This window comes from Centroberyx gerrardi, chromosome 22 (genome assembly GCF_048128805.1).
Source record: "Centroberyx gerrardi isolate f3 chromosome 22, fCenGer3.hap1.cur.20231027, whole genome shotgun sequence".
In the NCBI taxonomy this organism is placed as follows: Eukaryota; Metazoa; Chordata; class Actinopteri; order Beryciformes; family Berycidae; genus Centroberyx; species Centroberyx gerrardi.
The window spans coordinates 21,261,266-21,284,906 of record NC_136018.1 but is presented as its reverse complement, the minus strand read 5'-3'; the positions used below and the strand labels follow the sequence as shown (position 1 = coordinate 21,284,906).

The 23,641-nt window shown below is 42.5% G+C and overlaps 2 protein-coding genes across 3 annotated transcripts in view; one reads left to right on the top strand and one right to left on the bottom strand.

The window, feature by feature from the left end:
• The first annotated feature begins 217 nt into the window (after positions 1 to 217).
• Positions 218 to 5,620, top strand: LOC139930812 (CBY1-interacting BAR domain-containing protein 2-like). Its single transcript, XM_071924101.1, has 9 exons — positions 218 to 237; positions 416 to 650; positions 1,090 to 1,158; positions 1,376 to 1,477; positions 1,870 to 1,875; positions 2,000 to 2,104; positions 2,192 to 2,305; positions 3,309 to 3,515; positions 5,615 to 5,620. Exons 1-9 carry the CDS (start codon positions 218 to 220, stop codon positions 5,618 to 5,620), a joined length of 864 nt encoding a protein of 287 aa, XP_071780202.1.
• Positions 5,621 to 7,588: 1,968 nt separating this feature from the next.
• The window catches only part of LOC139930784 (uncharacterized), a 109,356-nt gene continuing 93,303 nt past the window's right edge, over positions 7,589 to 23,641 (bottom strand). For both annotated transcript variants that reach the window (XM_071924063.2, XM_071924064.2), the window contains 9 exons: positions 17,850 to 18,029; positions 17,147 to 17,347; positions 16,814 to 16,993; positions 16,117 to 16,349; positions 14,702 to 14,831; positions 14,459 to 14,590; positions 12,962 to 13,205; positions 9,263 to 9,340; positions 7,589 to 8,800 (listed from right to left, as the gene is read on the bottom strand). In XM_071924063.2, the coding sequence (XP_071780164.2) occupies positions 8,643 to 8,800; positions 9,263 to 9,340; positions 12,962 to 13,205; positions 14,459 to 14,590; positions 14,702 to 14,831; positions 16,117 to 16,349; positions 16,814 to 16,993; positions 17,147 to 17,347; positions 17,850 to 18,029 (1,536 nt within the window). In that variant the 3' untranslated portion in view covers positions 7,589 to 8,642. The remainder of the gene's footprint in view (positions 8,801 to 9,262; positions 9,341 to 12,961; positions 13,206 to 14,458; positions 14,591 to 14,701; positions 14,832 to 16,116; positions 16,350 to 16,813; positions 16,994 to 17,146; positions 17,348 to 17,849; positions 18,030 to 23,641) is intronic.

Here is a 23,641-nt window from a genome sequence, read left to right as displayed (position 1 = left end):
GGAGGGATGAGAGTACAGCCTCCTCCTGCTCTGTGAGGAGATGGTTACCATGTTACTCTGCTGCCACCGTGTGGCCAGGATCATCACCTACACCTCCACCACACAATCTGTTGTTGACGCTTCCATGGCAACAGCCTTCCGGTTACCTGGGGCAGGTGAGAACCAGCCAAGACCAACAGCGGAGCAGGGCAGCTACACAGGACTCAACACAACAAACATGAACAGCCTCTTCTCCAGGTAGGATTCACTGCTTTCATTCATCCACAAATATGGCTGCATGATCCAGGCAAAAGATAACTGTCGCCTGTTTCACAGGGGAGATAAAAACAACTCTTCTGCAAGCTGCTCACCCTCAAAACATCAAAGTGGATTATTTTAGCATCTTACTGCTATCTCCCTTCATGTGTCCAACCAGAGATGTGCAGGTGAAGAGCATGGAGCAGACAGTGAGTCACGCCGAGAAGTACCTGGGCCTGTTCTGCTCCCTGCTGGCCTCCTACACCAGGAAGACAGCCAAGCTGAGGGACAAGGCGGACCTGCTGGTCGTGCAGCTCTTCGACTTCTCCGGCACAGAGGACCCAGAGCTCCGCATCGGCCTGAAGAACCTGGCTGAAGACCTGGCCATGGTGCAGGACTACAGGCAGGCTCAGGTCAGGGGGTCCGAGATTCGATACAACCACGATACGATGTAATAAATAAAAGTTCATGACAACAAAGTCTGACTGTGCAGAATTATGTTTATTTCTGAGACACAAATCTTTCTAGCAATGGCATTGGCTGCTAGAATGTAAACAACAATTTAAAAATGTCATTACAAAGTGCAAATAATATAATTTGGATGGAGAGTTTGTGAAATTGTGATGGTCAAGCGTCTCATTTGAGATTACTACAGCAGAATAACATGGAGCTAATATCATGATTCATTTTTCTGACCCACGATACGTATTGACACATTTTTGTATTGCGATATATTGAATTTCGATATAATATCTCATCCCTAGTCTATAGTAATCTACCATGCATAAATGTATTTTCTACAGCTCTTTAACATGCGGTTGCCGTCAAGATGAGAGTCTTTGTTCTTCACAGGTAGAGCGGCTGGAGACTAGAGTCGTTGCTCCTCTCAAAGCCTATGGAGACATCGTCAAAAATAAAAGGGTGAGTAGCCTATGGATGTGGAACTAACAGCTTATTCCCATGACACAACATAAAAGTTCTCTCCTCATTACCGAACACACAGACACACTGCCTGGAAAAAGCGGGCGCGCACACACACACACACATGCAAACACCACAGCCTCTTGTCATCACCATGGAAAAGACAAAGTAGCCTTTCATTTGTGTGTTTGAAGCTGACAATATTTCTGCCACGCAGGCAGATCTCAAGAAGTTCAGCGCCGATCGGAACAGAGAGCTGAAGGAGCTGCAGAAACTGGAGAAAATCCGGCTGAAGAACCCAGCAGACAGACAGAGCATTGTATCCTTCCCCTATAGACATTTCACTCTCTTTAACAGCAATGAAATTATGGCATGGTCGTACCCCCGTATATCAGGCCTCAATATATTTCCATAGCATATGTCATGTAGTCAGACGTGATAACTTGGTGTATTTGAAGGGTTTCCTTCAAAAACAGTATATATTGATTTTTGAAAAGTTATTTATTGCTCAACACTGATGATTACACCCATTCAACTTTTGCTAAGTTGTAAATAAAGGGCTCACAATAGCTCACAGCATCAATAATATTCAGTAGTGAGTATTACTGTCATGTGTAGATGTCACATGTTTGAAATGGTGGATCTCTCATGATGGAATGAAACTCCCTCAACAATTAGACTTGAAAGTATTTTCTTGACAACACCTTTCAGTCTCAGGTAATGTGGTTTCTCTTAAGGCTACTTCACTGCACCAGCTGTTCAAGCGTCTCCATCAGACTACAAGGTAAGTGTGGTGATGTGGTCTCTAGCGGCTGTGGTTGTGGTGTGTTGTCAATGACAGGCAGAGGTAAACGCCCAGAAGGCTACCAACAGCGCCCAGCGCAGCACCAGGCAGCTGGAGGAGACCATCAACGACTTCCAGAGACAGAAACTGGAGGACGTCAAAGTCAGTCTCAAATAGACAGATGCGTACATGCATTCTCGAGCAATGTGTTCATTCGAAAACTCACGTCGATCATTGCTCTTTCGGCAGAGGATCTTCACAGACTTCATTACAGTGGAGATGCTGTTCCATGCCAAAGCCCTGGAGGTCTACACGCACACATTCCAAAACCTGGAGGCGATGGACATACACAAGGATCTGGAGGTATAGCAAACATGATGCCCGCCTATATATGCTCGCACACTCACTCCTTCATGAGCCATGGAGGGCCAAGAGAACGCAGGTTTTCATTCCAACCAAACTCTACAGCAGTGGATTTCACTGATTAGCGCACCTTCAACCAGAGAGGAGGAACTGATCTGTGAAATCACCTGGGTCCAGTTTCTCAAATCTTTTAACCTGGATCAGAATTATATAGATTTTCTAATCCCATTCTTCAAAAAATGATCAGATGGGCTCATTCTGATCCCGATACCACAAGATCAAGATTACAGAATCCAGATTGTCAGTCTTTAAATAGCCCTCTATCTTGCCATCTGTTGGACAAATAATGTTACATTTTGTCAAGCCAAAAAAACAAGTGAACATGAAAAAGTGTAAAACACAGTTTATATGTTACTTTTAGTCACGTATCTGCACAAGTATACATGCATAAGAACTTAAAGACAAAATGCAAAGTCTCATTGGATGCCAGAAAATAATTCAACACAAAACATCAAATTTCTCTGTTTTTATTAATTAATTCATGTACCTTTTATAAAATAAATAAATCAAGTCCAGCTGGTCCATCCTGCTGGAATGGTGGCAGCATTGGTATTACTCATGGAATAAAATGTAAATTAATATTATGAATCTACATTCAGCATGTACCGGCTGTATTTTCCACACACCCTCAGCAGATGAATCTTGCTTCTATATGAAGTCCTTTATGTCTCTAAATAAATCCTGTATCCACCCTTCTAGTGGGATCAAGATGGTCCTGCTTTTTGGCATCAAAACTATCCTAATCTCTGTTATTTTGAAAAATGCAGAAGCAACATTTAAACTTGAGTAAAGGTAGGATTGGAATTACCCAATCCAAATCCCAATCTGAATGATCAGAATCTCATTTATAAGTTTTGAAACACCCAATTTGATTACTGAAAACTGGGCCCAGGTGTAGTGTTTGGTTAACCTGCAGGCTGATGCTGCCTTTCTGTCTCCACAGCTGTTCAATGGAAGGATCAGGATGTCTGACCCTCTGTCCGGGACCCTGGACACCCCTCTGACCAGCCACTCCGCTTCCTCCATGAGCCGCCATGCCAGCCCCACTCGTGCCTTCACCATGAGCCAGAGCTTCAGGTCGACTTTGGCCTCCACCAGGGGCCAAAACAGCAGATTCCAGCACAGCCAATACCCAGATACAGCCAGGAGGGTGAGCTCACATCATAGTGTCAGATGCAGATTCCTTGGTTCAGGATCATAACACAATAAAGTGTGATTTTATGGCCTTACTTCATCCGCAGCCCCGTACTAGGACGCTCCAGCGCCAGAGAGAAGTGGAGGAGGAGGAGGAGGAAGAGGAGGAGGAGGAAGAAGAAGAAGAAGAGGAAGAGATGTATGAGTCAGAGATAGAGGAGGCACAGCATACCAGGCAGTCTTATGCTGCTCAATATGTCCAGACACGCAGACAGCAAAATTAATAGCACATGCACGTAATCACACACAAGCACACACACACACACCTGCTCCTAGGTAAGGCTGTGCAGTCAACCACTGTAAATGCGTTCATTATGTAGTTTGTACCATGCTGTAAGATGTGCTGATGACTGCATAGCTTTCTCCTTCAGCACACAACTGTTCCTTTAATAAATGTGTCACCAAGACAAAGTGCAACCTTTTCAAATTAGCTAGCCTATACAAAAGAGCTGTAAAATGTGTCTATAATGTTTTTAAACAACATAATAATTTTGGAACTGAAATAGTTCCAAAAATAAACCTCTCTACATCAGCTATATTTAATTAATTACATTTCATTTTTAAAATTGCTGAATCTTCAGGCCATGAAATGGTGAAAATGAAATGAAACTTTTCATTACTAAAGGGTCAGCCTTCTTACTTTGGATAACGCTAGTGGTCCGCTATCACTCAACATGCTAAAGTGTTAGCATGAAGCCTGCTAATACTCTAGGGCAGTGATTCTCAACCTTTTTCATATCAAGGACCCCTAATTTAGTCCACATTAGAGCCACAGAGCCCCATTTGATGAGATTTTGTCTCTCGGACTCAAATCTGAGAATATTTTTATTATTAGATATGATTATGTCCAGAAGACAAGACTATCTGTATCGTAGGTAGAGAGATAACAGTGAAACTGTGATCAAAATAGTCATTCTTCTACATTCTCCAATTGTGTTAACTTCTTGTAAATTAAATAATGCTGAAGTTTAACAATTAATTTTGCTGGGGACCCCCTGGAACCCCCTCAAGGACCCCTGGTGGTCCCCGGACTCCACGTTGAGAACCACTGCTCTAGTGTATGCTAAAGTGTTAGCATGGAGTCTACTATCATTCAACATAGTATATTTACAAATGTGTTAAATAGGATTTAACCATCCAATAACTAATAGCAACTTAATCTTAGTCTGTCTGATGTTATACACACCCATAAAGACTTTGTAACTGTAACTTTTTCTAACCATAACACACTTGTCTGTACTCTTTGCTATAATTCCCTTCATAGTTAAAAACTGCTATGAACACCAGCTATGAGGAAATAGCTGAATATGAGCACCAGTCCAGAGTTCATTTTGTTATGCTAGTCTTTCCAAATATGAGGAACTGCTAGCTATCAGATGTCAATATCCGTCTCCTTATACCCATAAACCCTTGTGTTTTGGGGTCATTTCCTGTACTTGGTTTGATACATTCTCACTCGTAACAAACCACAGTTGAAAGAGGACAGAGACTCGCATTTTCAGGCATCTCGGTTATTTGGTGCCACCCGAGTTCGAATGGCATTGTTCTCACCTGGCCAGCTAAAGAAGGAAATGCTGTAGAGTTCAAATAAATCGCTCCAAACATGCTTGCTGTGAATGCATCTTAATTTAAAGCAACATACTAACTCCCATGTAGGCCCACACACACACACACACGCACACAAAAAAGTTTGTCAGTTAATGGTAGAGTCTTGTCAACAGACAGGAGCAGAGATGCAAACTGTGGTTTTAGTTAGTGTCTAATCTGAGGTGTCTAGCTAGGAAACGTTAAAGGAAATGAAGCCTTGTCAAACGAACGGTGAACCAGAGTTGATATATGATGAGCGGTACACTCGCAGCACTGCAAATGAAATCAAATCTAACTTGTATCAAAGAACGAGGACAGACGGGACAGACATGTTGTCAGGCCGCCATCCCACTGGCCTACTTCTCAGCTTTCTTGGAAACGCTCCAGTCTGCTCCACAACGGGAGCACAAAGAACTGTTTTTGTCACAACAAACGGCCTGTTCTCGTGTTATCCTCCACATTATTCAGCGCTAGATGAAAGACGCTGTAAGGTATGGCAGGAGACGTCCTGGTTCTGGGCCTCCAGGGAGATGGCGGATGGGGCATGGTGGATACGAGTCTTCCAGTCAGACAGTCTGTGGGGATTTGGTCTCCTTTGGAAATGAAGCATTGTTCCAAAATGAGGTACTTACCGTTTACATCAAGAGTTGCATATTCTTATGATTGATAGCACAAAAGTAAAGCAAATTATACTACTTTTCAAAGGAGTCCGTGTAATTTAAAGATTCGGTGCAATGAAAATTGCATTTCCCAATCTAACAAAGGAGCTCTTAATGTGAAATTACCCAAAATAATTATAACTGTCAGTATTGTGGAAATCTGACTAATGCCCTTTGAGAAACTCCTCTAGTGGTCAACAGTAGTCAAACCGTTTTAGAAATCCAGTCTACTTCCCAGTTTAGCTGCTTTCCTGTAGTCTGCTAGCCAAAATCGCCATGCTTACAATAGCTTATGGAGTGTCAATGGGTACCGAAGTTCCAACACTGGATATTTGTTCCCCAATTCAAAAACCATTTGGATTTATTAGTAGTTATGTTTATGAAAGAATTGGTATAAGTATTTTTATGGACAAAAAAATGAAGCGACTAGTTCTAAGTACTTTGGAAGGCTAACGTATCTGTCGTTCGTTTGGGGGTTTTTTGTTTTGTTTTTTACCCATTTTCTTCTTTCCTTTGTCCTTTTCTTTCTTCTTTGTTTTGGTTCATTCATTTATTTATTCTCTCCTCCCCTCAGAGAGGCTTCACATAAAATGTAAATGCTCGGAAATATGATTATAAATAAAGTTGTCCTCAAAATAGCAGGGCTTGTGGTGGCGGGAAAAAACAACAACAAAATACTTTTCTAGTTAGACATGTTAGCATTTTTGAAAAGCCAGACATCCAGTACTGGACTTCTCCACAAACTCCATTCCAAAATCTGGCAATTTATTGTTGCCTTGCTCATCAGCAAAGGCCTATATGCTAAGAACATAACTTCTAAACCCTTAGGAGACACACTTTAATTCAGCATAGATCCAATAAACTAAGCGTCACTTTATTTCAATAAAATTGTAACTTTTAGAATTGTTTCGCCCATTATTCCCAAAATCTTCCTCCACTAAAAGCCATATTTTATCAGGTATATGCCTTGGCCGATAAGCAAGATTTTGGATGAAGTTTGGCATGACGTTCTCTCCATATAGGAAAGAACGATGTTTATTGGCGCTATGCTTGCTCTAGTATTTGTTAATGTTGGTTAACATTATCCTCATGAATAGACATATGACATACTGTATGTCAGGTATTTTATAATGGATTCGAAATGTGACTTTGGAATTATAAGGTTCTATCAGACTATTTTATTAAAACTGAGTTATCCACAAAGCATTTTGGGGTTAAATATTTAAAGACAAAAATACATAATAGCCAAATCTTTGATGCTCAATATCTCAGAACTGCTTTCCACCCAGATAGAACCTTATAATTCCAAGCTCACATAATGTGGCATTTAAAGTATTTCATGCTTTTCCAAAATGAACACATAACATTTTGGAAATTGTGTCACAGATTTCCTTCCATATAATGCCTTAGAGCTAACATGCCCATATCCTGATATGGGATATGGGCAGAAGATTGCAACACTTTCAAAGTATAAAACAAAATAATGACCGCCCCAACTGATGGCCGCAGTTGTCAGCTTGGGAATTTTTAATATTCCATAACCTTATAAGCTAAAACATTTGAACATAAAGGTGAAAGGAGTACATTTCACTGAATGCACTTACATAGCTATATCACTGGGCTGCATTGATCTGAAATGAGAGTATTTGAGACCAGATACATAGAGCAGAGGACTACTGGTGATACAATAACTACAGGTAGATAAAATAATGTCCGTGTGTTCAATGCTTTCGCCCTAGTAGCACAATGAAACCTCAGTTCCTGAATCGGGTTAAATATAGCAGGGGTTCTTCAGAGATAAAAAAATATTCTTCACAGTATTTTTTTTTTTTTTCATCACATCCATGCATGTCATTGTTAAGTCATCCATGACACACTTCAAATGGCACTTCAAAAAAAAACAACAAAAGAAAACGAAAGAAAGGTCGTTTACGGTACTTTCATGGACAGGATAAGTGTAAGGAGGAGTCGAGGATCGGACTCGAGGAATGTGTGTTGCGGGAGTGTGTGGGTTGCTGTTCGGAGAGAGAGAGTACAACCTAATCTGTGATGAGTGGAATCGTCTTTGGGCTTTGCGTTTGATGTCCGTTATCGAGCGTTTGCACAAAAACCACAAATGCACCGGAAAAACCACAGAACCGAATTCCTCGTGTGGAAATCGTGAAACGCTGAAAAAAACAAAACCCAGCTGAAATGATGCGGAAATGATAGATATATTTGCACAGAGAAAAAAGCACAGGAAATTGTATCCCCCTTTTTTTTCCCTTTTTTTTTTTTTCCATAAGCAGACACAAGAACAAACAAATACAAAAAAAATCATCTGGCACTGTGAACAAGTTGGCATTTTGTCAAATCGTAAAACAAAAGAACAGTGAAGAAAAAAAAAAGAACAAAAAAAAACAACAACAACACGTTTTTTGTCGACAGGCAACGTCTTTCACAGAGGCGGCACAGTCGTGAGTCCCACGGTCACTCGCAGCAATACAGTAGTAGTATTAGTACCAATCGGCGCTTGATTGAAGGTGTAGTAGTAGTAAGGTATACGATAGTCCATTCTCCCAGCGTCACTCGAACGTCTCCGCGAGACCATTCTCAAGTCTGATTGTTAACCAACCGATAAAGTGCTTTCAAAAAAAATAATATCCTCCTCATCCCCGTAATCATCTTCATCTTTACAATAAATCAGTATATCAATTAGGGCGACATGACGAGTAGGAAAGAAAAGAGAGGGAGAATCAAAAAGGGTCAATTCAGGCACGAGCAAGAGAGCTCCTCCTCTTTCTCCACCTCCATTCCTCCTCCCCACCTCTTCTTCTTTTTTTTGTATTTCTTCTGGTTTACTTCTTGAACGGCGTCAGTCTGCCGATGTTGTGCCAGAAGGTGGAGGTTTTGCGCTTGGGCTCGGCCAGCATGAAGACCTGCTGCTGGGGCAGAGCGGCGGGGAGGGACGGGTGCTTCTGTCGCAGGAGGAAGTCGTAGTAGGGCCTGGTCACCGCTGAGGAAACGGGGAGACGAAACAATCAGGAAATTATCATTATTATTATTATTTCATATTTTGTATTACACTTTGAAGGCGTCCTGGCCAAAAAAAAAAAGCCCCACACGAATCCGACATCTCTAACGTATTCTGCCGTGGACGTACATTTTCGATGAAAAGTGCTGGTTATGCATTATAGAACAATGCTTTTTGCCTTATACATAGTTAAATGGGCCATGTCTAAGAGTAGGGAGAAAGTGAGAGCTCTCATCTGACATCTGATGATCATAGGGGGGTTATGATTAGATCATGTTCCCTAATGAGAGGATATGGAAATCGTGAAACAATATACAGGATAGAGAGGCCCCTAATCTTAACTGCAGTGACAAGACCGCCACATTGGCACTCAGGTACTTCCAAGCATCTTTGCAGTCCATGCAATCCCATTATTTGACTCTCTTGAAGCAATGGTGTGCGTACCTTTGGGTTTCCCAGCAGGATGGCTTTTGCAGGCGTTCAGCATGGCCTGTTTCTTTTGGACCTCGGTGAGAGAGAAGCCTGAAAACGACAACAAGGAATAAATCAGTATGCAGCCTTCTCAGTGTCTTTGTTAGTTATTCATTCAGGGCTGGAGTACAATCCAATAAAGCTCGGCGTCTGAAATGGTGGGAGGCTGAAATACTTTCTAAGACATCCAAAAAGGCAACGGATTCAAACTTTCATTTTGTTTCTTTTTCTTCGGCGGGGGAATCTAGCGGCTGAGCTAATATTGGACTGAGATTGTGGATTCAAACGGGAGCCCGAAGGCGCAGAATGCGAGGGGAACGCCAATGGGAGTGCAGTCCTGTATTATTTAATACTGAAGCATTATTTGAGAGATTCAGCGCCGGGTTCATTTTTATAATTGATAGGGATGAAGTTGATTTTTATTCATCGAAGAATTGGACCAGACAGTGAGATGAATAGGCTGTGGTGAGGCTGCATTAGGACACCATGTTCTGAAATCACCGTTGGTCCTGACTGAATATCAGAACTACAGATAACTAGTGATGGGTCAATTCATGTATCAATGTCCATTTGAATGATACTTTAAAGTGAACGAGTTGAAATCGCTTCACCAGTGGAATTGAATGGAAATTTCAAAACAGTCAGTGTGTGGTTGGACTGTGCTCCATACAGTTCTAAGCAAGCAGACACGCTTGTAAACACAAAGTGAGCATTCAGGACACAGACAGTTGTTACCTGCCTACCTTGGCAATGACTTCAACGCTGGCTGGCTACTCTCCAAAATGGGCTTAATCAACCAGAGTCGCAACAAACTTAACAAATTCTTAAACTTCCTTGTTTGGGGAACTCAAATAACATATGACTTAATGGTGCAAATGGTTCAGTGGTTCTTCCATTTGCAAGTTAATGGGTTAGTAACTCACTGTCTGTATCAGACTGACCAAATGTTCAGCTGCATAGGCAGTGTCACCTTATGGTCAAAAGACACAGTACAAACATGAGTGATTCATTTGTTCAGTGGGTTAGCAGTTCACTTAAGGAACAAAAGTGCTGTTGGCTACAAAACTTTCTGCTTTACAAAGGTGAATCAAGTGAACCAGACCTGACAGCCCAAAAGAATCATGTTAGTTAAAAGAATCAGTCTGTCCACCGCTACCCAGCAAGCATTTGACGGACAGGATGGATATGATATTATGGCACAGTAAAAAATAATATTAAACAGCTTTGGAAACCATTTTGAAATATATATCAAAGATATTTAAGTCCTGATTTCACCAAAAGATGCAGGCAGCAGATATGGACGACTACAGACGTCGTCTCAAGTTCCATTTTGTTGCTACATTTACAGTTTTTCTATGTTAAAATGTATGGGTAGAGAGGACTGCTTCAGCTCACACACACTCCCAACCAGATACCAATGCAGAACAGAAACAAAGACAAAATCCTGGGCTGCACTGTAGCAAAGGAACAAGAGGTGCAGTTATTGCCATTTTGCTGGCTTATCCCTCGGATCAGCATCACAGAAATCCATTTACTGCTGGCAATTCCACATTTCCTGACCCTCTGCCAGCTGAGGGTGCTTTAAGTATTAATGCAGATGTAGTCGAGGGAGAAGAAGATAAGAGGGTATAGCTCACGTTTTAGTTTCTAGAAACATCCCTGTAACCCGGGGAGAAAATATCTCCTAACCAGAAGATCACAGGTTTGATGCCAGCTAACAGCTAATCTGTCCATCAACAGCACATACATAATAGCAGATCATCCATTTATAGTACTTGGTTTTAATTCTTTCAATTTTCAAAATCATGCAACTGGAGGCCTATGGGGATTCTGTGATTCTTCTTTTAAAATTCAAACTGAACAAGAGCTAAACTGACTCTGCACTCCATTCCTCTGTACTCCATTCCTTCCAAATTAATAAACCCCAAATTCTAGAGTACATATTTTTTGGGAGATTGGTCCTTTGGTCCACTTAACCCGATAAGAACATACCGGTATGTGATCATAGACACCAAAATCATCCATGTGTCCCCGGTAGATCATTGGCTCCAGTGCTCCATGCTAACACTTTAACATACAGTATGTTGAGTGATAATAAGCAACTAACATTATCCAAAGAATGAAGACTTTCCTACACAAAACTGCCAGAACGAGCCACATATCAATTAAGATTAGTTACTATTTAGCTTTAAAGCTGCTATAAGTTGTCATTTTCTCACTTTTGGGATAATGCTAGTGGCCTGCTATCACTCAAAATAGTGTACGCTAAAGTGTTAGCATGGAGCCTACTATCACTCAACATAGTGTATGCTAAAGCGTTAGCATCAGTGCTTAATTTGTGCCAGATCCTGCCAGAACAGGATCCGGCACCTGGCGGTTTTGGACTACCTGCATTCCGGTACCTATTTGCGTGGACCCGGCACCTGGTGGCATGACACGTTTTTTTTTTTTGTCTGCCATGTAATAATCCCAATAGTTGACTCTTCTTTCCTTTCCCCTCCCTTCCAAAAACCTAACTGTCTCATTTCCATATGAAGACAGGTGATCAGAAAGTAACAACAAGTGCATAGTAATCACTTCACACATGAGTGAGCTGCTCTGCAGAGTGTGTTATGGTAAACTTCAGACAGAGTCATGGCTAAAAGTTGAATTTGCTGTCCATATGTCCGCTGTGTGGACTATTTTGGAAAATTAGACAAGGTAAGCATGATTTGTAAACGTGTTAGCATATTCTGTAATCTATTAGGTCTCTGCTGGGACAATCAAAATTCATATTTGCATAGATGACTGCGAAACAGAAATTTTTTGGAGTGCGGACCTATAAGTCCCACAGTTAAATATGCGGGCAATTGCGCATGTTATGTTGAGTGTCCAGAAATAATTGGTAATAACATGAGAATTGGTTGACGTGAAGGGCTGTAAGCCACATCACTGTGGGCATTTCAAAACCAGCGCGGTCCAGCTGAGTGTCGCATTTAGGCCGACTTCTAGCTGCACCACGAAGTTTTATTGCATTATTCGCTGACATTGTTTCCTACATTCAAAATCGATATCCTATGAAAGTATTTGTATTGAATATTGATGCGTAACTACTCAAACCAGAATTTCTCCGGTAAATGGTTGAAGCCATTGCAGTTTCCTTTATGTATGATTAGGATGTCTCATAGTAGCCTATGTGGGCATTTTTATGTTGTGCACAGTGCAGTTATATCTTTAGTCTACTACTTGAAGGGCAGGTTTGTAAAAATGAGCATTATGTAGCCTATGCAATAATCAAATATTGTTATAGGTCCCCAGTAGTCTGAGCTCTAAGGTCATATAGTCGGTCATTTAGTAATGTTTAGGCTGTTAGGTCTACAGTAAGCTGTATGGCTGCACTGAGCACCACCGTGCCTCCAATGCGCAATTGTCTTGTATGTTCCGGAACCTTTTCCCTCCACACCGACTCACGGGAACACCGACCCCTTGGTGTTCCGGGACCTCATCATTTACAAATTAAGCACTGGTTAGCATGCAGCACCAGAACCAACAATCTACTAGGGACACATGGATGATTTTGGTGTCTATGTTCTCAACACTTAACAGGCAAGCTGACCAACGGGACAGTCTCCCATAAACTCTTGTATATTCGTTTAAGCGGAACATGAACAACGGTCCAGATTTATAACTGACCTGTCTCGCGGTCGTGCTGGACCTGCCTCCTCTCATCAGAAAAGGCTCGAAGCCAGCGCTGTTTCTGCTCAGGTTTCTTGGCGCACAGCAGGTGGACCTCGTCACCGGCCAGCGACCGCAGCTTCAGGGCGTTCTTCACGCTGATGTTAAAGTCCTTCTCCTTGCCATCCTCCACATCTATCACCTCCATCTGATCCATGTCCATGCGACCCTTGTAGTACAGCATGTCCCGGCGCAGAAGGTCCTGCAACAATGAAGATGGGTGATGCAACCGATAGGAATCCATTTAACAGGCAGAGCATGCTGTCAGGCCATGCTGATAACTCTATAAACCCTATTCATAGTATTCTGTTACATCATCACACGGCTATCTTGGTAGGAAAATAACAGGTGATTGTAATAAATTAACACGTGATTATAATCAAACGACAGCCACATCCAATGAACTGTCTATATTGTAAGGCACCATATTGGTAGGAAATGCATGTGACATCATGGGAATACTATGAATAACTGCAATTTGGAGTTGGTTCTTTCTTTCTTACTTGAATTGAAAGATTGTATGGTTATTTACATTTTGAGTGAGCGTCATGACCCTTAAAACCCCATTGGATAATGTAAAATACTAATAAAACACAATAGTTAACTACTTTCATTGAGAATTTTTAAGCTGTGGAAGTATGAACATACATAATGGTAATGATAGAGTTAGATGATAGAGATAGTGCTGTAGCTTCTAATTCGTACATGCTAACAAAATAACACACATAACAGGTGCAACTCCTTGTGTTATGAAAGAGAAAGCTTTTTTTTTTTCATATTTGGGCATCAATGGAAAATTAGCATTTGTTTCTTAATTTCTGAAAAACTGTGCGCATGCTAACGCTTTAGCATGCAGCTAAGTGTAGTAATCCAAAGTTGGTATTGGTATTTTATTCTATGGCCTGTAGATTCATAACTTCTGAAAACTAAATCTCTCAATCTTCATCATTACTGAAGTCTATTATGAATCAACAACGCAAAAACTTTAGCTGTCTGGCTAACTCCGCACACTTCCTGTGTAAACAAAATAAGTTACGCTCAAAGTCTCACAGGAAGAGAGATCTGCTGCTATTAAAAATGGATTCTTTTTGTTGAATTTTATATCTATTTTACTAATTCCCTAAAGAAACCTGTCAGGTTTAGTCGTGTGTCATTAAAATTGACTTAACTTTTCAGCCTTAGAGCTGCTACAACTTCTCATTTTCTCACTTTTAGGAAAATGCTAGTCGCCTTCCATTACTTAACATACTGTATGCTAAAGCGTTAGCATGCACACCAACAGAACTATCTACTGGAGACACAGAGATGATTTTGGTGCCAATCCTCTCATCTCATATTGGGTAAGGTGACCAATGGGCCAACCTCCCAAAAAGTCATAACTGGAGTATGGTCAATAGCCTAGTTACTCCATGCATGTAAAGGTCAGTATTGCAACTATAAAATGAGCAGCCGCACCTTCTTGCAGTACACCATCTGATGGTCAAAGAGGAAGAACATTCGCTGTTGACTCTTGGCTTGAGGCTGGGACAGCTTGGTCAACTCCCCAGAGAAGATCAGATCAGAGCTCCTGCTGAGGACATCTTCACCCTGCAGGGAGGTACAGACACACACTTGTTACATGCTACTCACACCTGTTACGATTGTAATTAACAGTGCGAACTGAGAGATCATCGTGCAACAAGATGCCCTGCGCCACACCTCCCAGTCCTCTATGGAGCTCTGCCACTGGGCGATCTTGTCAATGTTCTCCAGGCGCCGTTTCCTCTCGTTGATGAGCCTGGCCACGTTCTTCATGGCGTTTAAGGCAGCCTCCACATCTTTGTAGTCCCTAAGGATCAGAGAGTTGTATGTGGTTGGTGTCTAAGGCTGAGCATCATCAGAAAATGTTTGATACTGATGCCAGTTCTACATCAGTACTTTTTTCTATATTTTTTGTTTTTGAATGAAAGCTTATTTAACGATGCAATAGAGTGAATTATTTCCTGTGTATAATTTGTACATGACATTTGTTTATCTAAATAGAATCAGACTCAGAAAAAGCCAGAGTACCAATTCTAATAATCGGATATTTTGATACCTTCTGATGCCTTTTAGCGCCTTAAATAATACTGATACAAAATTCAGTACAGAAAAAAAAAAATATAGCAGCTATTCTACTATTTATAGTACGATATAAAATATTTATACAGTCTGAATAGAATAAGACCATATCTACTACCCATAGCTCAGAAAACTGACTAGATTTAAATGTTAGATTTTATTTGGACATAAAAGCACATAACATGAAACATCTTGAAAAATGATGGATGTAGGAGAGGCTTATTAGTTTGACCTCACATTAAAAATAACAGAATCTGAACTGACTGGCATAACACGAGATATGCAGCAATGCAACAAGATATTTTATTAATTTTGCACATTTGTTGGAATTTCCCCATTGATACATAGATGATAACTGCACACAGAAAAATAGAAAAGAAAGTAGAAAAGAACCTCCTCCTGCTACTTGCTAAAATGGCTGGTTAAGGAGAAAAACCTACCAGCCAGAGCCAAAATTTACCAGCATTTGGCTAGTGGCTGGTTATGTTTCTAGTCTGATGATAATGGTACATGCTACATGGTAATTAGCCTTTGAAATGAAAATAAGATTGTACAAATTTTGAAACGTGTACATGCATTATTTTTTATATTTCATATTTTCAATATTAATAGCCTAGCTATTTCATTGTTTTTTCAGACACTAGTTCAATAATTAACTAGCTCAAATGGCCACAATTCCTGAGAACTTTGAATGAGCAAGGTTTTATTTTTCCTGAAAAAGACACAAGGAGCACAGGTGACATTACCTTGCCGAAGTATTTAGCAGAATAAATCAAATGTACCTTGTTGAATTTATAAGTATAGGATATAAGTATTTTTGCTGTGATATAATAAGATCATGGATCATGGATATCTGGCTATCCAAGTTAATAAACAAAAACTGGCAAATCTAGAGAGGAAAGAACAGTAGTGGCCCTATTGACATCAGTGCATAAGTGCAACATCGGACCGCGATCAAGCTTCACATCTTTAAAGCCTTCCCTGCACAAATACATAAACAACCTCCAAGTCACCTGTGCTGCGGATTGGTGTATTTGAGCAGCTCGGCCAGTTGCAGCGGGTACTTGCAGATCTTCTGAACGGGTGTGAGCAGGAAGCCATCCAAGGAAATGTCGATCATCTTCTGGAGAAGCCGGCAGGCCTCGAAGAAGAACACGTACTTGTTGACCTTCATGAGCTTGGAGAGCTGGACACAGGCGTTGGGGTGGTTGTTGCAATACTCCGAGTAGATCTGGAAATCTGTTTGCTGTGGGATGAGAGATGGCAAAAAATGGTTAGAAGCTAAGGAATGGTTTGGGTTAAGGTAAAGACTGGTGGTCCTGTGCCGCTCAGTGTGTAGAACTCACACTGATAAGGTTAGAGGCCGACTCCAATTGGCTAACCAATAGTAAAATGTATGTGCTCACAGTTCTGTAAGGTAATGATGAGATGTTCACAAAATGCCATATACAGTATCAACATTAGCTTGAGTGTTTTAGGTAAGGCTTTGTAGGAAGGAGCGTACGAAGAGACTATGTCAAATGTCCTCAAGTCGCAGAGGAAATTGACTATTCAATGGCAAAAGCAATTTTGTGAGGAATATTTGAAACCAGCTTTTGTGAGACCTACTTCACCCGGCATCCCTTCTGATAGCATCATCTTGAATGCCTAATGCTTAAGTTTATAGGGTTTGCACACCTTCAAGTATTGAAGTTCTTCTAATCTGCTTACGTGTTCGAGGAAGCAGCAGCCAATCTCGCTGAGGTGCGGCTGCTCCTTGTTGAACTTCTTCTCCAAGCCTTTAAGGAACTTCCTCTGGAAACGGTAGATCTCCTCGATGTTGCCGAAGATGGTGCGAAGTTGCTCTTCGGTGAACATGTCTGTCCTCTTGCGGCACTGTTTGATGTATCCCTGCGGTAAAAAGAAACAGGACCGTTAACCTCCTGAACACAAACTGACTTCTCTGAATGGGAGCTGGGATAATGGAGCCATGTAAACAAGACAATATTTAATATATTTTAGCTGTGACGTGAGGAGAGGAAGCTTGAGAAAAAGCCAACGGACCTCGCAGATGTCCTTCAGGTGCTTGATGTAGTCTCTCTCTGTGCTCATGATCTCGTTGATGACGTTGGTCCTCATCTGCTCCTTGCAGGGCAAGCCGGGCCCCAGGAACAAGCCCAGCCCCGCCCGGTCCTCCTCTCCGGCCTGCGCCTCCTCCAGCTGGGCTAGATACTCCTCCATGGGCTCATCCTGGTTCACGCGCAACTGAGGTGCCAGGAAGACAGAGGTCACCGTTAATACCTCCTCTAATGTTATCGAAAATTTGGATTCCCAAAACATTCAGTGCTCAAGTAGCTCTGCCTGCCCTCTTTCATGAATCCTTTCTCCATGAACTACAGAAGCTCTTTTTATAAATGTATCTCATCTCATGAAAGTCAAGTACAGTACCAATTTAGTAATTGCTTCTGGCTTAATCTTGTGCAAGTGATTTTTTTGGTGAAGCGCAAATGTTTTGAGAAGCCTACATCCTGTCAACCAAATGTTTTTCTCCTTGAAAGAAAAAATCTATACAAACCACATAGCAGGCTAATTGCAAGGCAAGGCTTCTGCAGATGATTACAAAAATCTTCAAAACCGGCTGAGGCTTCACGTCATTGCAGTCTGCCAATATTGCAACAGCTGCAGTCATTAATCAAACGGGGCAATTAAGCGCCGTATGGCCAAGCATTTCCATCTATTTCAGGTCCCCGGAGAGAGCCTCCCTCACCCGTACGAAGCTGGCAGGGAACCAGCCCTCGCTGTCCATGATGCGGCCCCACCACCACTCCTTGTTGGTGGCGTCCACTACTTCGATGACGTCGCCCGCCTTGAAGCCCAGCTCCTGGTCGTCCATGGTGACGTGGTCCCAGAGGGCCTCGGCGTACACCACGCTGCCATCGCTGATCAGCTGGGGGAAGAAACACCAAAGGAGGGTAAGAATTCACATTTCAGTAGACGTTACTACCAGTCTCGCTAAGCAAGAGTAGGTGTCATTAAGGAGTCATTAAGTGTGACGGAATGTCATTAAGTTATGTGCGATGGTGGCACCGTTAGGAATGCAATGATTGTTGAAGCTACACTAGGCAAGATTTTTATGCAAAGTGCACCCATCTTAGTCTAAATCACAAAGTGTGGCAGCAACAGAGAAGAGCATCCCGTCCCCAGTAATTAAGATGCTGTAGATTCACCCGGTATGCCTATTTTCCAAAGTTCATTTCAGGTGTCAGGTATTGTCACTGGTGGGAAATCTCAGAGCAAAGGAAGTGACAAACCTAGGAGCAAAATACAAAAATGTCTCCTAAACAGCAGAGAGCAAGCTCTCCATCCAGAGACTCACCAACAATGGTTGAACCTGTAGTGAAAGGATTCTTTTTCACCATCTCCACCCCTACCAGTCACTAAGAAGACATTTAAGTACAAGGAGTACCCAGTTTACTAAGTCATATTACATGATTTCTGGGTAAAGAACATCCTCAAACCTTCAAAATTTCAAACCCGCTGCCACTCAGGGCCGCCAAAGTGTGAAGTTGCCTAGCGGAGCTTTAAGGATAAAATGTGAAAAACTTCACTTCACTGCCCAAAAAAATGCAATACACAGTGTCACTGAATCAGAACAGGTGACCTTGAAACACAAAATGGCTGATATTAAACAACATAGGCTGAACAAGGTGTGTGCAGTGCAATCCATCTTGATGCTGTCACAAGGTTTACAAGGCAGGCCCACAATTCAGCACACAGTGGGTGACTTTGTAGCACCACAAGGTCCTATGCCACCTCCCGTTTCCCCGCAGATGACAACATAATCATTGAGCCATTACACAGTTAAGCTAACAAGCTGGGCTCCAGTGAGAAGGCATTGATTGCTTTGCTGGCCAAGTCTGAGTGCAGCATGACAGAAATCAATGTGGAGAAAAGGTGGGGGGTAGATTGAGATGGAGACAGAGATACTGTAGAAGGAAAAGGATATGTGAAAGACAGAGGGAAGGAGGAAGAGGGAGAAACAAAGCTAGAGCGAGATCAGAAGGAGATGGAGCCGGCGTTATTGATGAAGACACTGCAGTGGTCATATTTCACACTGCCTCGTACACAGCGCCAGTTGCACTGCGTCAACATGGCCTCAGGCTACCAGAGAGGCCATCCATTACGCTGCTCAGGCTCTCATTCTTGCAGAGCCGACACAAAATCTTGCTCGACCACCTCAGCAAACCATTGTGTTTCTCTGCAACGTTGTCTCTCTCGGGGCAAAAAGACGAATCGTCTTTTACTGTAAATGCTGTCATCCCGGTATGTCTCTCCCAGTGTCGAGCTCGTATTGTTAAAGGTGCAATCATTTTATTTTTCTTTCTGTGATCTGAGGCTCGCTGCCATCGATCCATCATCGCGATGAGGGAAACAGACGATGTGGCTGTTGCTAAGCAACACACCCACACCATCTTGCTACTCCTCTGCCTTCCTCTCCAGACTCCACCATCCTTACCATACATGACGCCACAATATCCTCCTCTGAAATATTACAACAGTACACAACCAGATAAACCATGTTGTAAACAGATCTAGCATCATGACGTTGCTCATAGTGTCGGTGTCAAGTGTCACTATGGCAACAACATCAGAACCATCATTTAAACATGGGAAAATAAGGCTGTAACCTTTTATTTGCAGAATAGAGTTTACCACCTTTTTAGGCTGACATAAAACTTTATGATATAAATCAATAGTATACATCATATAAGTAATATCAAACTGATGAAAGTTATAAGACAACTGGGTCTTTTAATGTAAAAAAAAAAAGCATAAAGCTTTTGTGAAAGTATAATTGATTTTTGTTGATAATGGTGGTTATTTGCCTTATGACGATGTCCAGCTAGAGGTCACAGTTTACCTTCCTTTTTATTTACCACTACATCACTGGATATAAGGCACAGTGTTCAGGCTAACCAGGATATACATGATCTCTCTCTCTCTCTCTCTCTCTCTCACACACACACACACAGAAGCAGCTGAACCTCTGTCACTCCTGATCCTGATGTGAGCAGCTAAGCAGTACATAAACAGGCCTCTTCTGGCTGAGACTCATGGATCAAAAGGCAACAGAGACACACAGACACAGACACAGACACAGACACACACACACACACACAGCCAGACTAACAGAAAATAGAATAATGTGGTTAAAAACAAGAATAAAAAGAGACAAAAGATACTGTGAATTTATGACATGATAGAAAAGCAAACTAAATTACACACTAGCCTCATAACTGAGTCTTGGCTACAAGTCTACTAAGATCATTTACCCCTTAGTCATGTATATCCTTCACATTCAAGCAATGCTATCGAGACGCTTCAGTGCCTGCTAATACAATATAATAATATAATTTCCAGTAGCCTTAGTTAGTTTGTCAGCTCAGAAGAACAGACAATAGCTACCTAAAAGTATCTAAGCATAACCTAATATATCCTTTTTGAAATATGCAATGGAAGGAGCAAAGATGATTTTAGTTGTTAGTCCTCTTTATTAGCCCAAATAATGACAGATTCCATTATTTACATTTTACTTACAGATACAATTTATTAAACCCTTAAAATGTGGGTATATTCACATATTTTCTCAAAGTGGTTGTCTTGTAGATGACAAGTTTTTCAGTTAACCCACTGTAACTGAAATTCCAGACGTATTTTACTTCAGTACAAATATATACAAAGTTTTTACAGCCCAAAATCCATGCTGAGCTATCACATATTGCCAGTCATTGTATCAAAAGCTGTGAAGGTATCGTCTCCAATCCAATAAATCACTGTGTAAACAAAGCCAGTTGCGGGAGGGTGATAGTGGTTCAATGAAGCAAACACTGCCCTCTGCATTTCCTGTGCCTACTTGTGCAATGTATGGAAAAAACAATAGTTTTTGTGGTGAAAGTGCCCATGAAAAGTGTGTTAATCTGTCCATGGGAGTAGAACACACAGGCCAAACTATGGAGCCCCTAAAGTCCCGAAAGGTGATATTTTTTTATCTTGTGTGCACAAGTTAATTATCTTGTTGGAACAAGTTATTATCTTGTGCGCACAAGATAATTAACTTGTGCGCACAAGATAAAAAAATATCACCTTGTGCGCACAAGATAAAAAAATATCACCTTTCGGGACTTTAGGGGCTCCGTACCAAACAGAGGCTTAACATACACACTTTTAGGAAACACACACACACACACATACACACACACACACGCACACACACACACACACACACACGCACACACACACACACACACACACACACACACAGACACACACAGGTATTGAGGTTAAAGGAACAGTAACATGAAAACTGCAAGAGAAGACCTTTACATTATATCATTACATTATAGTCTTTCCTGTAGAGGCTTTACAGTTGTGTTACACATCTCCCAGCAACCATGTCTGGCTCCATCATGGAGGTCCAGTGGAGCATTGGCTATGCACAAATAATGACTAAATATACAACAACCAAGCTAAAAAATAAAGATTGTTGTGGTGTGGGTGTAGGTCAAGTCTGATAAGGTACATTTGTTTCCAAATATAGGTTACTGTGACACAGTAAACTGTCTTGTCTTTAGCCCTAGTCTCTACTCCAAAACACTCTGAGTTGTAGCTTGAGAAGAGTCAGCTCAGTTAACCTGAACAAACTGTTAGCTAGCTAACTAGCCAGCAGGCCAATTTGGCAAAAGTAACATGTGACTGCTAGCCACTTACAACGCTCTACTAGATACATTAGCTAGTGTGTAAATCAGATGTATTTACCACAAGACAGTGATGGCTAGCTGATCAGATACTGTGGTTAGCTAGCTAACAAGCTGACATCTAAACACAAAATCATCCAGATGTATCAGTGATGAAAGGATCAGTTCCCAGTCAAAAACAGCACAGAAATGAATCATGTCTATTCAGTTCAGTTTAGAAAAACGTCCAGCTGTTCACAGCTACTGTTAACGAAGAGCTGAGGACCTCCAATATGGCTGCCACAGGGTGTATAATGTCACCTGAAAACTCTCTATTATACTCAAATTATACTAGTATACAATCATAGGACACACACACACACACGTCATATCCATTCTCCAAGTAAGTGATATTCCGACTCCTACTGGTTTGTACCTGTGTCCTCCTGCTGGCATCCTGGACTCCCATCAACAGCAGCAGCCCCGGCTTCACCCAGGGCAACACTCCTCTGCTCCGTTCCCCACTCTGTCTTTCTCGTCTTTTCCTCCTCTCTAGAAGCCTGTGTTGCGTGTGTGTGTGTATGTGAAGTGTGAGTCTGAGTGTTTATGTGTGTGTGTGTGTGTGTGTGTGTGTGTGTGTGTGTGTGCGTGCGTGCTCTACTGGAAGGCCAGCAGGAACATGAGCACCACGTTGATGATGACCAGCAGCATCATGATGAGGAACACCACCACCTTCTGGGTCTCGGGGTGGAGGTTGCAGCGCAGCAGGGTGTTGAGGAAGCCCATCCTCTGCCTGCTCCACCGCCCCGAGCCGCTGCCGCGCGCCATCAGCCCTGCCGCCGCCTCCTCCTCTTCCCCCTCCTCCTCCTCCTCACCGCCGCCGCCCCTCCCCCGTCGCCGCTCCCTCAGCGCCGAGCCGCCGCACCACACCGCGTCGCCCCGTCCGCCGCCCCGACTGTCGCCGTTCTCTAGCGCTCCTCCTCTCCTCCTCCGCTCGGCTCCGGCGGCCGCCTCCTCTTCCTCTCCTGCCACTTTGCCGATGCCCAGCTTCACCCCGGCCTGCCTCGGAGGCTGGGTGCGTATTTGTGTCAGTGTGCGTGCGCGTGTGTAGCTATTTGTGCGTTAGATGCTTCCCCCCTCCTCCTCCTCCTCCGCCTTTTACTCCCTTTCTCCTCTTTTCAGACTCAGGCGCCTAACCCCCCTTTCTTCTCTCGTCCGCTCTCGCCTTTCTTCCCCCCTTTTGTTCGTCTTCACTCTCTCTCGGTCAGGATGTCAGGATGAGAGGCGGAGGACAGGATGCTGCGTCTCTCCCGTTTTATCCTTCATGCTCATCCCTCCCCCTCTTCTTCCTCTTCTCCTTTTTTTTATCCTTCTGTTCTCTCCTCTTGTTCTCCGGCCCGTTCTTCCCTCTCGTTCTCTCGCATCAGCCTACGTACGCACACAGCCGTTTTTCTACCGCTCAGACCTACCGGCCATTTGTTCTCCTGTTCGCTTGCTTTCTCTCTTCTTCTTTTTTTACCCCCTTTCCGTCGCTCCCCCCCTTTTTCTCTCTCTCCGTTACGTGAGTACACTCCAGCTAAAATGGTGCTCGGTACTCTGCCTGGAGCTGCGCTGCCTCAGCCATCCATCTAACTACCAGGATCGCCCTCTTTTTTTTTTTTTCTCCTTCCTTTTTTTTTTGTGCACCCACCCTCACACAGCCGGCAGCCAATCAGGACGCGGAGTGTGTCAGCGTATCCTGGATACCGGAGTGGTTGAGGCAGGGGCCCTAGCAACCCCAGGGAGGGTGGAAGAGGCGAGGGAAGGGAGGGTGAGATGAGAGGGA